Raw genomic sequence first — 16,299 nt, forward strand, 5'->3', positions numbered from 1 at the left:
TATAGAAATAAAGCAGCCACACTCAGGGTTGGGAGACACGTGGCCAGTCTGGGCATTGTGGTCTGAGGTTGGACAGATGATCAATTACGTCTGAAAGAGCCACAAGACCATGTGCACGTGTGAATATTTGGGGAATTTTTTACCTTCCTATTTGTAAGCCAAAACAAGTAATGGAACAATCAGAGGAAAAGTATAATAGAAACACGTCACCTCTTCTGTACTTATCACCCACTCCTGGTTTTGGCTTACAAATACGGAGGTAAAAAACTCACCGTACACTGACCGTGTGCACATTGCCTTTACATTTCTTAGTGTAAGGTCCATTCCTAGTTTTGGCATACAAATACTGACCAATTACAGACGTGTGAAGGAGCCCTCAATGATAACAGAAATGTGTTTAGACTTTAGATCTGACAAGATCAAAAGAAAAAGGCCGTCTACATTGTTTAAATATCTTTTTTTGGCAAATAAATAAATTCCTATACACACACTGCAAATGACCAGCGCCGAGCTGTGTTTTTCACCCTATTCCTTGCATATTTACAGCCCTTCTCCCACTGACTTCAAAGGGAGGAGCAATTCTAATTGGTGATTTTTTTTTCCTTTTACATAGTTTTTAACCTAAACTGCATATAAAATTCAACTATATAACATGCTTTTTCACTGTTCTATTTAACCCGGCCCTCCCACCCCCAAAAAAAAAATGCGGAATGACTTGAAATATTAATGGCTTACAATAAATTCACGTAGATCATCATTTTCCATATAGTCCCTTATAATATCTCACCGAAATTAATTTGCAAAAAAAAGTAACAAATATAAATCAAGTTGCAAAGCAGTAGCGTAGCAGGCTTACATCGGAATGAGAGGGTTCCTAACCGTTCGGGGGGCTCCTGAAGCTCACAGGTACACGTGTCATCACAGTATTGTTTTATCGTCTATGTTACAGGTGACTTGGCTAAGAACGGTAAGAATCCGGCCGCTAACCAGTGGATACGTATGGAGCGGAGCTTCTATAAAGTGACAATATGACATAGCATCCAGTAATATATATGTGCCACTAAAAATTTCTACCCCCAGAGACTAACACACAAGAGAATACTCTAAATTGCACAGAAAATGGGAACAAAACAAAAAAACAAAAAACAACCACCATATTTTCTTTGGCTCCACATCCGTATCCAGTGCCATCTAGTCAGTGTGAAAAGAGCTTGGTCCAGGACGGGAATATGGGATCCAGTCAGCTCTGAACAAGTTCTTAATATTGCAATTTGGCGATTTACTAAAGTTTCCTTAGATTCCTATAGAAGACTACTTGCATGCAACTGCTGGACTTCAGAAAGGGAAACTTTGCATCAGATCTCCAGATTGAAAGGGCAGCGGAAAGTCAGACAATGTAGGAAACATACATTCATCATTAATATTTGTGTGTATGTAACATCTTCATCAAGTTAATCGCAAAAGCTTAATGCCCCCCCCCCCCAAAAAAAAAAAAAAAGTAGGATCCTTCAGGCCAGCATCAAGATTCACATTTTCAATTACACTATGATAGAGCACAACTAGAGGATCACATTACAGGAAATAAATGCCACAGTATCGTAGATCAAGCCAGGCCACATTAGGAAATCTCGATGGTGTACTAGAAAGTCTCACTCCACTGGGTGTATTCAGAAAGAAAGGGGGCAATGAATAGATTCTGTGCAAGCAGACCAAGACTGAAGCTTGTCGAGAGAGAGATGCCATGCTTGGTTGTGAATGGTGCAAAATAAATAATCGTTAAAAAAAATACACAGAACAGAAATACAGATTGCAGATTCACGGCTCTTCAAAATATTTCCAACGCATGGATCTGTTAAAATCCCCCCCCCCCCCCCACACCCCAATATCTTCTTTCTCTACATCAGTGCGGGCAGACGGTCCTGTCCATGGTCACTGTGGTTGATAAAATGCTGACAGAGAAGGTACTGTAAGATTTATCAATAGCCCTACAAACAGCATGCTATAGTTCAAGGGGCAAGTTTTCGCAAGAGACATCTTCAGGTACCACTCATATTGGATCTTCTGCGGAGACTACACCAGCTGATAACCTGAGCCTGATGTTTGTTCATACTCTATTGTGTATTGCCTTGTCCAGTCCACTGTTACAGGGCGGAACAGACCACAGCATCGGAATTCAAAGAAGTCTATGATATTTCTGATACATCCATGGCTGTAATGTGATGGAGACAAAAAAAAAAACTTTAATCAGAAGCACAATGATATGCACGGCAACAAATCACTCATTCACCAAGACAGGAAGCAAGTAAAATAAGACAATGGTCCAAGGGTTAAAAATTGTAAAATCTAACATACTACTCACAACTAACTAAGCATTACAGATCCAGATCTTGCTTGGATTTTTCATTTATTTGGGTTAGACTTTCAGTCTAAAATTATATTCTTACCAGTGTTGAGCAGAGATGAACAAGACCCTGGTCTGGTGTCCATAGTCACGCAGCGTAGCAGCTGGACCAGGGTCCTACAACCTCCCTCAGCCGGTACTGGTCAACCAGTATGCTGGCATGCATGTCTGAGCACTAGACCCCAGTGACGCCAAGATGAGTACAGTTGTGGACCCTGGGCCAGGCTCCTGTGAATCTTTGTACTCTTGTATTTTTTTTTTTTGCTTTATATGTTGGAAGACTATAATTCTCTGCCTTAAGGTCCGATCAACCAGCTGCTCTAAACAACCACTGCTCAATAAATATTAATCCATCAGGGGTCGTTTAATAGCCTGCTTACACAGGTAGATTGATTGTTAAAGAAGCACTTAAATCAAAATTTGTATTCTCTTAATATATTGCAATCACCATATTATATAGCTCTGTGTACTTGTAGGAGGGTGGTGCTGTTGTGAACAGTAAGGAACACGCTGTTACTTTAAGAGACTGCACCCCCTTGTCTGGCGTGATGGAATGTTCTTCTTCTCCCCTGCAATAGACTAAATAATGGACTGGACTGTGCAGATGGCAGGGATGGAGCCAGAACTGTGTGTGTGAGCTGAGGCTGCTGGAGAGAGAACTTTTTTGCTAATAGCTGCAATAGAGAAGAACTGTGTCCTGATATAGCTGCAAGAGAGGACCCACATCTTGTAACGGAGTGGATTTGTGAGATTGGACAGACTTTTCCGGGAGCAGCGAGGGTGGCCGTCCTGTGTTCGTTCGAGGAGCCACGAAGATACTGAGAGCAAGGAGAAGACCACGTTTCATGGAGCTGGCAGAGAGCCGTGCGCACCACCGTACTAGACTGCTGGGGGCCCCCAGGGACTGAATCTGAGTCCCCAACATCACCGTGAGTTTGTTACTGTTTTGTGCACATGTCAGGGCCTAGTGTAGGCTTCAATAGTCAAAACACGGCAGCCATGTGGCCTGCTTAGTAAAGGCCAGGGAGGTTATACATAGAGAAGCATAATTCTTTGTTTATCATTTGCATTTACTTGTGTGACAAATGTTGAGTCTAACAGTTGGAGCACCGTGCTATTTTACGGACAAGCTAAAGAATATAACTCTTGTAAATTATGTTTTGCCATTGTATACCAGTTTGCATCTTCCTCATCCACTTCATTCCTTGCCTTCCAATAAATCTACCCTTTGTTGTTTGCACCTCATCTTGTGTACAGTAGTCTTCCTGCACCGTAGTGGTCCCCCGGCCATCGCTTCATACTCACAATTGCTAATTTTTCCCATCTACCCAGTTAATTCGTCTGTTTTATTAGTGCTTTGACATCACATGATTAAAAAGAGGATAGCAGCTCATACATGTCAAACTTTGGTCTGCAGGCCAAATCGGACCTCTGACGCTGGCATCGCCCCACCACCCAGCATCGCACTTTCAACTGTATCGCTAGAGTTAAAAGCAATGATGGGAAAGGAAAGCAGTCCGCTCCCTCCCCATTGGATGTTTCAGCTATTTCACACACTCAGTGCTGAGCAGTGAAGAGCTTCAGCGCACTCGCAGCCAGAACCAGAGCAGAGGGGGAATAAGGAGTGGCAAGTTTTTTTTATTTTGTTTTTATGAGGGGCTTGTTATTCTGTATGGAGGGCTCTGTGAGGCCCATTACTCTGTATGGTGGACTCTGTGGGGCCCAATTTACTAAGTGTAGGGCTCTGTGGGGATCACACGGTGTTTGGGGGACACTTGTTGGCATCATATTTTATGGGGGAAATGAATAAAATCTATAAATCTGATTGTTTGAAACACCCACAATAGAAATATTTCACATATTCTGGACTTTCAGAGCTGCCAGAATGTAGGACAACCTGACAGAAAGGAGGAAACCGCTGCTTACTTGAAAGGGCTTTCAATTGAAGTGGTCGTGACTTTGAAGTGTTTGTACCTTCTTGCATTCATACGCTCATTTGTAGTAATTCCCAAACATGATATCTGTGAACATCAGTTACACATTAATGTCTTGTTATTATACACTGCAGAAAATACTATTTTGAATTTATAATCTAATAGGCACTCAATCGTTGGTTAGTTGAACTTCAGATTTATTTGCAACTACAAACAGGAGGAAACAGAGGCTGAGAAAAGAAAAGGGAGAAGTGAGTAGGTTCGGTCAATGTTTACAGGAGAAAGAAGAAGTAAGAAACAAAAAGGTGAGCGGAGAGGAGTATTATTAGGTCAAAATGCACAGCTGTAGGATAAGTACAACACATTCATTTCTTGTTTTAGAACTAGACTATCTTTATACGAGGGGCGATCCAAAAGTAATGATAATCGGTTATTTCTATTGCACACAGAAATTAAAATAAAATGTTTTCTTCTCTCTTAGGTACCCACTAGTCCAGGAAAAAAAAATGACTTAAATAGACCACGATTCCCGGGAGCTACATTCATTTGAATATGAACTGCCGAGGAGTGAACATCAAAATGGAAAAAAACGAGCTCAGAGCTGTCATCAAATACCTCTGCTTGAAAAAAGTGACTACCAAAGACATACACAGCGACTTGGTGGAAACATTGGGGGACTCTTCTCCTCCTTATTCCACAGTTGCACGCTGGGACAAGGAATTTAAGCTGGGAAGAACATCGACGGAAAATAACCATCGTGAAGGACGCCCATCCACGTCCCTCAATGAAGAAAACGTGAAAAAAGTTGAAGAAGTTGTATTGGCAGATCGAAGAGAGGGTCAAGATCAAGAATTTTTTTTCGAAGGGAATTCTAAGTTTAGAAAAGAGATGGACTAAATGTATAGACTTGTTAGGAGACTATGTAGAAAAATAAATTTATTTTTTGACTATATTCATTGTGTTTAGTATTGATTATCATTACTTTTGGATCGCCCCTCGTATAATGCATTTTACAACAGTTCATTGAATTGAACTATTAAATTCTATATTTAATAAAACAAAATATTTACATGTAGTTACCCAATTCAGCAAATCTTATGTAAAGATTGCATTATGTCCATAGAGAAAGAATCATGGACACACATTATTAACGGATTATAATTAAAAGCACGTGTCAGTATTCCTCTGTATCCAAAGGACAGATGTAATAACATAGGAAATGACTTGTTAATCTAGTAATATTAAAGTAATTTAAATTGCTCCCATTTTGACTGGCTAGAACCCTACTTTACTCTACAAAAATAAATGGAAACTGCAAACTAGAAAGAACAAACTGCTTCCACATACAACACATTTCTCAGAGTTAAAGGGGTTGACCATGCTTGAGGCTTAACTCTGCAGTCACTATGTGGCTGCAGACTTGTGAACCCTCACAGCCCGCACAGTGGGTGCTGCCAGGATTCTCTGGTGTTGGGAATGGGCAGTTATGTTACCCCAAGTATGCGATTTGCATATGTTCGGACACAGACGTATCTAGCCTCGCTCTGTATATTGGTACGGACAACTCTTGTAGCAATGTGCCTGTCTGCTCCCGGCGCTTGCACTGGAGAATCCCGACAGCGAACTCACTACGCGCTATAGTCTGCAGTCAAGGAGTCCCTGCAGACTTGAACACCAGGACCAGACACCCCTTTAAGCAGTCATCTCACATATCTGACCATGAAACACAAAAAGCATTAGGGGGAACATCCACATCGGATATTTCTACTGCTCCACAAAATCTGTACCAAACAGGGGAAGTTTGCAGATAAAAATGCAGATTTACTGTGAAATTTCAGGGTAAAATTCACAGCACAGATTGATATGCAATAAACGTCAAATCTGTAGCGCCACTCAGATTACACTGAAAGTTCTCTCGACAGCTTGTGGATGAGATAAATCAAAGCTGGGATTGTAACAGGAAATCCACAGCCTGACCCATGTGCCTGTACCCTTAAAACTTTTCATTCCAAAGTTTGTTATACATAGCAATCTATTTTTCTTGATTTTTTTTTTCCTGTATCATCAACGAGGTCTATAAATGGTCTGCTGAGGGATGTCTTGAGGATTATATCTGGGAATAAATGGTGATAGAGGTAGATGGTAGCAGTTTATACGTTCTATTGAATCATTATTATACTGCGCTTGCTCTGCGAAATCCGGACCAATAACGAATGTGAATATCCTTACCTGGTACATCTGACACATCAATAACACAGCGACCCACATTAAGTGAAACACACTGTTGAGGAACATCCAGAACATCCAGGGTGAACAGGTGGCAATCTGGGTTACGTATGTCCAGAATCCATCTTTACTGTATGTAGTGTCACAGTGTATTCCCCAATCTAGAAAAGCAAAATAGTCAATATGGCACTTTGCTGGAACTAATGTGGAAGCTCTAGTTTTATGTATCTTTTAGCACATCATCAGAATATTTCTTAAGATATCAGTGGTGATACGTTGGATTTCCACCAATCGGTTGTGTGTCACCCAACAAGGGCTACTTAAGTGCCTTGCCTTTTCAATGTTGGGGTATGCATGTTCTTTGCATTCCAAAACACAGATTTTCAGAGCTATAATATCGAGTGGGGCAGCTTTCAATGACCCTTTATTTTGGCAAATGAAGGAGATCTCTTCTTAGGCTACTTTCACACTAGTGTTTTCTGCAATCCGTCACAATGCGTCGTTTTGCAGAAAAAACGCATCCTGCAAAAGTGCTTGCAGGATGCGTTTTTTCCCCATAGACTTGTATTGACGACGCATTTGCGACGGATTGCCACACATCGCATCCGTCGAGCGACGGATGCGTCGTGCTTTGGCGGACCGTCGGGAGCAAAAAACGCTACATGTATCGTTTTTTGCTCCTGACGGACTGCTTTTTCCGACCACGCATGCGCGGCCGGAACTCCGCCCCCACCTCCCCGCACCTTACAATGGGGCAGCGGATGCGCCGGAAAAATGCATCCGCTGCACCCATTGTGCAATGCAGCAAACGCTAGCTTCGGAATCTCTCCCCGACGCATTGCGACGGGGAGATTCTGACGCTAGTGTGAAAGTAGCCTTAATGTCTTACTGTGTTTTACGTTGCTAGTCAGGGCCTTTATTTTAATGTGACTTTGTATCAATATATTGGCAACAGTAGGAACTGTGAAGCCGCAGCAGATCTGATAACTAGTGGTCAGTTACTACACAACTGACTATAGAGAAAAACAAAATGTAACTACTTCTTTCTCAATTGTTCACACACATAGTGCACAGGGAGCAGTGGGGGTGTAATTTAAGCAGAAAATGGCAGTACTACTGCATTCCATCTGGTACTCCTAGAAGTCACTGAGAAACCTTGGTCCTGGTTGAGAGATACTAGGTATTGCCATACCCAAATATCCAGCTTAGGTCGGTAGTTACTTGTATCTCTGTCTGCTAATCACTAGCCCTGGCCCAAAAATTCAAGTCTTCACATATTTCACAATAATGCCTCATTTAGATGTCCATTCAGTATTGTGCAAAAGGAAAGTGAGGAAAAAATCCTGCAAAGTAATAATGCTTTATGAAAAAAAAAAGTGTTACTTTATTTTGTTCAATTGACAATAAGCAAAGTGAAATACCATCAGGGAGGCATCGGATTGGAATCGAATTTATGACTCCAAACATACAGTCAATGTAATTAAGAATAACAAGAAGTCCTGGAAGTGATGATATCACCTCAACAGAGTCCTGATCTCAACATCATCAAGTCTGTGTGGGATTACATGAAAAGATAGAAGGAACTGCAGAAGCTTATATCCACAAGATCTGTGGTTGGCTCTCCAAGATGTTTGGAACAACCTCCCAGCTGTGTTCCCTTAAAAACACTGTGTGGAAGTGTACCTAGAAGAATGGACTCTTATGTTGCTATAAAAGCAAAGAGTAGTCGCACCAAATATTGATCCGATTTAGAATTTCCTTTTGGCTATTCATTTTGCTAACTGATAAAAAATAAACTATTAACACTTCTATTTTTTAAAGCACTCGTGCTTTGTAGCATGGTTTCCACATCTGCTTAAAACGTATGCACAGTACTGTGTGTTCCATCAGTGAAAACCACCGATAGAACACACAACTATGTGGCTGTTCACATACCTGAGTTTTCGCAAACCAAAAAACATTCCTTTTTGCTTTTATTCTCGTAGCCAATTCTCCAATGCAAGTCTGTGTGTGTTAAAAACGCAAACTGCACTCTGATGAGATCTTAGTGTTGTCTGCTTTTCATGCATGTCTGGTAGCAAGCAAAAACTGACACACGGAACAAACACGGCTAAAAATCTGATCCGGCACACTGATGACTTTTTTGTGGATATGAGAAAATATACTGTAGTCTGAATGAGTGTAAGTGTTAAACTGCAGTAAAAAAAAATATTTGAATTATATTGTTAAAAATAAAAAAAATAATAATCAATCATCAGTCTCAAACCATAATCAACTAAAATGATAAAAAGGTGTCAACCACTTTGTTAGCCCAAATAATTTAATTCAAAACAGAAATGTATACTTACAGGAAATGCAGCCATAAATCATCCAACAGATCATGCACAGCAAGAAGAAGAGGTACCCCATGAAATAGCGATGGTTTCCTGCACCTAAACAGGTTCACACCAAGGTGTTAGATCACTATCCTATGGACACAGCGGTTACTTTTCAAAAGTTTTGATTGCATTAATCTAGTCAATACACAGCAAGAAAGGTTTTCTGAAATCAAGAACATTTTTGCAGCACAACAACCAAAGTCTACAACAACTACTATATAATTGTCTAATTCTGTCTGGAACGGAAATCCCGCGTCGCTGATTGGTCGCGCCAGCCGCCCATGACCAATCAGCGACAGGCGCAGTTCTATCAGTCACAGTGCCATGTAGTTCAGTCACGTTTACGGAACAAATTCTGTCAGTGCCAGGTAGTTCAGTCACGTTTACTGAACAAGTTCTGTCAGTCATAGTGCCACGTAGTTCAGTCACGTTTACTGAACAAGTTCTGTCAGTCACAGTGCCACATAGTTCAGTCACGCTTACTGAACAAGTTCTGTCAGTCACAGTGCCACGCACAAATATATTATAGTGTCGATGTACTTCTTTCGTCTGATGATTTATTTAAATACAGTTAGATATTCATGTAATGGTTTATATATTTTGATGATCTGTTTAATAATTTCATTCAGTTGTATTAAGTTCTATGAGCAATAAAATTTAATGATAATGTATATATTTTACCCGGAAAATCCTGTGTATTCATTGCATTATTCTTATATCTTCATAAATAAACTACATACATATTCTAGAATACCTGATGTGTTAGAATCGGGCCACCATCTAGTAATATATAAGTGTACTGTACTCTACAACATACCTACACAGTTGCCAACCCAAGGACAGTGGTGGTCAAACTTTGCTATGCAACGATTGCAGATCCCGCAGTGTTTAGACCTCACTGGTTTTCTGATCTGTGAATAGGATGACAGAAAGCATCACTTTTAGAAGCTTTTCAATAAATGGAAATCTTCCAATTTTTCTAACTACAGGATGGCACTTATCCCATTATTGTGTACTTCCCCTAAATGTGACTAATTTCCATTCTCTAATGCTTTTTTCTAGTGAGGCTGAGACTTTTATTTCTCACATACTCACCAAACAGGTACTGCAGAATATGCTCAGATCCAGGCTGCCGGTTTCAGCAAGCTCAACAATTGTCTAATAATGAGAAAATACCAAACATTTAATGCAAGCACCATTTCACTACAAAATAAAACACCTTAAATCAACAAAAATACCTAAAATTATTCAGTAAAAGTTCCATCTTACTTTTCATATGCACTCGGCAATAATGGAACAAGGACTCTGCTCTTGTATGAAAGAACCTAACTTAGTAGGAGAAACGTTTACTACATTAGCCTATTTGTGGTAAGTGAGAGGCCTCAGGTGCATGGAACCATAGGCACAGTGTGCCGCCACATAGTCCTCCTCATAATGCTGTATTAAGGGTTTATTAAAGCTACACAATACAGCATCCAGGAATCTGCCATTATTTTTTTCCTGTTGGATTCATTTTGACATCGGATAACCCCCTCATGAAATCAGCTGTACAGACATATGTACTGTAAACCACCATAGAAGTCTATGGGTGTCTTATTACTGCTTGATAAAGGTCTTATATTATATAAAGCCATAATATGCCCAATGACCCTAGTGCTAAAAGGGGCTCTCACCAGCCTTAGGCTGCAAGTCTGCAGTCTCTGAATCCTTGTGAATCCTCACATCCTGTGCATAGCATGCTATGTGTATTCTCCAGTGCCGGGAGCGGTGGGTAAGCAACTGCAAGTATGTGATCTGCACACATACGGTCATGTGCCGACTAGACGTGTCTGCGCTTGATAAACACAAGTGAACTGAGCAAAGCTGGAGAAGTCTAGTAGGAATGTGGCCGGAAGTATGCAAACTGTCACGTCTGCCCACTCCTGGTGCCAGTAAATCCTCATAGTGTAGCCAAAGGCCAGACAGCGCCTCTAACAAGATAAATCTGAGGCATTTAGCAGTCATCAAGAAACACAGCCAATATGTTGAGAGTATATGTTCTTTATTTCTAACTAAAATCTTATATAATTATCCTCTCAAGCCAGCACTGGCAATGACGTAATGTACATTTCTGCAAAAGATCGATCCAACATTGTACAGGTAATCAGCTGCTTACACATTTCATGGGATCAATTAGTCAAAAAAAAAAGCAATGACAGCAAGCACTAAAGCCTTAAAATGCCAGAGAGGGAGTTTATGTGGGTAGGATTTTATACGATAAGCTCGCTGCATGAATAAAAGTGTTTTTTTTTGTTATTTTTGGTACTGGACAGTTCGGTCTGCTTGATATCATATGTAGTAACATTTGCAGTCCCATACTGCAACCACTCAATTATCAAACAAGTAAGAAAAGCTTTCACTTGGCAGCTGTAAATGACAACCAGATGTGGAGAAGGGTTTACAAGAAGTTGGAATAGTTCCATATTTGCAGTCAGTGGCTGATTCATGCAAGACCGAGCTACATTTCAATTTACCTTTTTCTTTTGTTCCTCCGTGGCCTTGATAATGCCTGGATCAGATTTCCAGGAATTCCCAAAATTGTAAAACAGTGCAACACTGTTCGCCAAAAATGGAAGATGGATGAAGAGAAAGTTCAGATGTGCTACAAATTAAGGAAAAGCACCAAAGTGACAGGCACAACTAAAACACTGAAGCTTTGGTGGGGGTCAGGGGTGATCCCGAACTCTCACAGTTAAGGTACCGCCACATTTAGCGACGCTGCAGCGATATAGACAACGATGCCGATTGCTGCAGCGTCGCTGTTTAGTCGTTGTGTGGTCGCTGGAGAGCTGTCACACAGACAGCTCTCCAGCGACCAACGATGCCGAAGTCCCCGGGTAACCAGGGTAAACATCGGGTTACTAAGCACAGGGCCGCGCTTAGTAACCCGATATTTACCCTGGTTACCATTGTAAATGTAAAAAAAAAAAAAACCCACTACATACTTACATTCCGGTGTCTGTCACGTCCCCCGGCGTCAGCTTCCCTGCACTGTGTAAGCGCCGGCCATAAAGCAGAGCGGTGATGTCACCGCTGTGATCTGCTTTACGGCCGGCCGGTGCTGACACAGTGCAGGGAAGCTGAGGCCGGGGGACGTGACAGACACCGGAATGTAAGTATGTAGTGTTTGTTTTTTTGTTTTACATTTACAATGGTAACCAGGGTAAATATCGGGTTACTAAGCGCGGCCCTGCGCTTAGTAACCCGATGTTTACCCTGGTTACAAGTGAACACATCGCTGGATCGGCGTCACACACGCCGATTCAGCGATGTCAGCGGGTGATCCAGCGACGAAATTAAGTTCCAGACTTTCAGCTCCGACCAGCGATGTCACAGCAGGATCCTGATCGCTGCTGCGTGTCAAACACAACGATATCGCTATCCAGGACGCTGCAACATCACGGATCGCTATCGTTATTGTTCTAAAGTTGCTCAGTGTGAAGGTACCTTTAGATGAACAGACTACACTTTCTGAATAGCAAAGACTCAATCATGAGATCTGAAAAGCAGACAAAACAGCGATGAGAAAATCCAAGACGGGTTCTCGTGGTCATACGACAATCATGGGATGAAAGCGTAAATTCCATACATTTCTGTAGAACAAGCTACCCCTATGAATTGTTACATGCCAAACAACTACAGTGCCAAGATTTTAGCATTATGTTGGTTTGACTTTGGAAAATGCAAATGTTGTAATATTTTACTTAACTCGTTGAGGCCATGCATTTACATAGTATGTATCAAGTGCTAGAAAAATACAGTGCAGGTAGAAGCATCCATATGATTAGCAATGTGTGTATGCCTAAAAGGCTGCCTCCGGATTTAACACGGACAGATAATACATTGCAATCAGTGGCATAGTGTGGTGTTAGAATTTTGTGCCCAAGGCAACCGCCTCTAACATGTGAAAAAAAAAAAGAAAACCCTAAAGTAGCATCTCTAGCACCAAAGATCTGGACAGGCACATACCCCGGACATCTGGCTGGGTACCCTGGATCCTCAAGTGATTGCCTCTATGAGATCTGTATCGACATCAACATGATACGGACACATTTGGATCCAGAGGCTCCCTGGTCTGACACTGACACCGTTCTACAAGAGGTCAGCGTCCAAGTACGATGACGCCACTCAGTGCGCTGCCTGTGCCGGCCCTGCTCTATGTGCAGGGAAGAAGAGGGCTCAGTCACTCGGATTAAGGGAGTGATAAATTTATTTTTCGTGGCAGGTGACACATATCCCCTTTAAAAGTCATTCATACTTTCTAAAGGGGGCACAATACTTGCCTTACAGTAAGTACTGGCAATTCATGTAAAGTGCTGCAGAAATAGAAACTAAATTACCGTATTATTATTAATGCCACTGACTGCTATAGAGGAGAGGTGCAGTATATTATATAAGCGATCATATGATTGGATGTTTAGGTCTCTAGTATAATTAAAAAGAAGGGGGAAGGAGAAAAAAAGTTTTCTTTTGTCTTTAGAATAAAAAAAAAAAAAAATAGATCAATAAATAGTTGGGACACTGGTTCCACGCTAAAAGTATGAGCAAAGAACCAGAGGCGCTTGAAAAATAAATCCCATGTGGGGGCAAATATGGTAGGCGTCCCAACAGGAATAAACAACAAAAAAAGGGAAGAAAAAGAATAGGGACAGTGAATGCTTTAAGGCGACATAAAAAAAACAACTCCTTAAATTTATCAGGGAAGTACAACTCACACTTTCTTTTTTAGTCTAAAACATTTGCAGCTCTTCCAAAAAAAAAGTGAGACTACCCCGTTAATATCCGATTTAACAGTTTGGCAATTAACACCCAATACATGGAGCAGCATGGCGTAAAAACCACGATGTCCGACGTTCCATTCTTTTCTTCAATGAGCAGTTAGACCATGGTTACCTCTCACTAAGCTCATAAGAAGTGAAGAAGAATTAAAGCTCCCATATGAAGCTAAAGGAAATGAGTGCAGAGGAGGTCCAGGCAAACAAGTCACGTATGATTCACCCACAACACGTCTAGACAGACGTCATCATTTAACTATGTGCTGCCTTCATGGCCGGATGGAAGAGAAATGAAGGAAAGCAAGTAGACTTTACCGCTGAATGCCATGAGTCAGCAGATGACATGAAATCAGAGGAACACACAGCGGAGGAAACAGGAGGGACTGGAGATGGCTGCAGGAACAACATGTCATTTACAGACATGGGGGCCGTGCGAGATCCTGCCTGACTTATCTGGAAAACATCTGTACTATGGAAAAAATGCGTTATGAATGATGGGTATAAAAGACAAAAAAATTGCTCCAACCACCAAATTTATGACAATTTATGAGTAATATGGATAAGCATACTATTCTATTGCATTAAACTTTGTCTACGCTACATAAATGTCATTAGTAGTGATGAGCGAATATACTCGTTACTCGAGATATCTCGAGCATGCTTGGGGGTCCTCCGAGTCTTTTTTAGTGCTCGTAAATTTTATTTTTCTTGCCACAGCTGAATGATTTACATCTGTTAGCCAGCATAAGTACATGTGGGGGTTGCCTGGTTGCTAGGGAATCCCCACATGTACTTATGCTGGCTAACAGATGTAAATCATTCAGCTGCGGCAAGAAAAACTAAATCTCCGAGCAGTAAAAAATACTCGGAGGACCCCCGAGCGTGCTCAGGAAATCTCAAGTAACGAGTATATTCGCTCATCACTGGTCATTAGATACGGCATGAAGCACTATTTGCTATACAAGGAAGGTCAACAAAAGAGGCGCAGAAAAGTTTAGAGGAATTTAGCCTGCCAAACAAGCCACTGCTACTGGACTATGAGAAAGGATATCATTCCAAAACCAGAAGAACCAGGTGACATACATCCAAAACTTGGTCGCCAGATATATCCCAAGTGGTAGAGCGCTATGCATTGAGTGATCAAAGAAAGACCTGCAAAAACAAAAAAATAATATTAATAAAAGTGAATCTATATTCGATCATGTACACAATAATTCAGGGGGAAAAAAACAAACTTTCCCAACAATCTATGACAAGCAAAACAATTTCTGTGCAACTACCGTCATCAGAGTAGAAAGGAAGGCAAAATTGTAGATGTTCAATTTGGGAGTACATGTGATCATGCACACACATATTACATATATATGATGCATCTCTTTACATAGCCGACATTGCTTTTATACAGAAGAAAAAAAACAAAAAGAAAGAAAAAACACATGTCACCCCCGCAGATGCTAAAAGGTCACTTTTTTGGTATATGTCCAGTGAAAATGGACCCTATGGAAATGATTGATGTACTGCAGCTTTCTGGGCAAGAATGGCTCAGAAACAGGATGTGAACAGAGCGGAGGTGCACTATGAGGCCATGGTCACACAGTCAGTATTTGGTCAGTATTTGTAAGTCAAAACCAAGAGTGGAACAATCAGAAGAAAAGTATAATAGAAACATATGCACCACTTCTGTATTTATCACCCACTCCTGGTTTGGGCTTACAAACACTGAGGTAAAATACGGACCATACACGGAATGTGTGCGTGTGGCCTAAGCGAGGGCAAGATTACATACTATACACACAGAACTTTCCACCATTTCTGAGAGTTCAGGTAGCACACGTTTGGAATATTTTCCAATATAAGCCACTGTAAGCTTAAAAAAGGCACACCAGAACAGCAGTGTTTACCTAGGAAAACACAATGCTAACAAAGTATTTTTTTATTATTTTTCCTTTTTTTCTGTAAAAAATTGGAGTATCTCTTTAAATTCAAAAAAGCTACATATTGCCATATATAGGATGACCTAATACCAGCTGCACCTATGTGTAATACAGGAATGTAGGCAGACATTGACCACGTTGCGTAATCTGCATACACGTATACATTCCAGCAATGTCTTCATCTTTGGACACACAGCAGATAAGAAGTTTAATGATTACAGCAAGTAAGGCTACGTGCGCACGTCAGGATTTCTTGCAGAAATTTCCTGACCAAAACTGGACATTTTCTGCAAGAAAGACGCATGTGTTTTTTTCGCGTTTTTTTTTGTTTTTCATGTGGTTTTTTTTTTTTTGCGGCATTTTTTGTAATTTTTTTCCAGAGGTTCCAAATGCAATAATATAGTGGGAAATCCGCAAAAAAATAATGAACATGCTGCGTTTTTTACATATACACAAAACTTGCAGAATGCATTCTAAATGATGGGATGCATATGTATGCGTTTTTTATGTGTTTTTATAGGGAAAAAAAAGCTAAAAAAAAAAAAAAAACGCAACGTGTGCACACAGCCTGAACCTTCACTAAACACTTATGAGAACACAATGTAACAGGAT

The 16,299-nt window shown here is 40.8% G+C and overlaps 1 protein-coding gene across 1 annotated transcript in view; it reads right to left on the reverse strand.

The window, feature by feature from the left end:
- Window positions 1–607: 607 nt before the first annotated feature.
- The window catches only part of ZDHHC17 (zinc finger DHHC-type palmitoyltransferase 17), a 71,838-nt gene continuing 56,146 nt past the window's right edge, over window positions 608–16,299 (reverse strand). Inside the window, exons 10-17 of the mRNA XM_069764549.1 lie at window positions 14,805–14,905; window positions 11,453–11,577; window positions 10,035–10,097; window positions 9,757–9,850; window positions 8,910–8,993; window positions 6,565–6,722; window positions 4,328–4,422; window positions 608–2,209 (exon numbers count right to left, since the gene is read on the reverse strand). Coding sequence (XP_069620650.1) covers window positions 2,071–2,209; window positions 4,328–4,422; window positions 6,565–6,722; window positions 8,910–8,993; window positions 9,757–9,850; window positions 10,035–10,097; window positions 11,453–11,577; window positions 14,805–14,905 — 859 coding nt within the window. The 3' untranslated portion in view covers window positions 608–2,070. The remainder of the gene's footprint in view (window positions 2,210–4,327; window positions 4,423–6,564; window positions 6,723–8,909; window positions 8,994–9,756; window positions 9,851–10,034; window positions 10,098–11,452; window positions 11,578–14,804; window positions 14,906–16,299) is intronic.

This window comes from Ranitomeya imitator, chromosome 4 (assembly GCF_032444005.1).
Source record: "Ranitomeya imitator isolate aRanImi1 chromosome 4, aRanImi1.pri, whole genome shotgun sequence".
Classification (NCBI taxonomy): domain Eukaryota; kingdom Metazoa; phylum Chordata; class Amphibia; order Anura; family Dendrobatidae; genus Ranitomeya; species Ranitomeya imitator.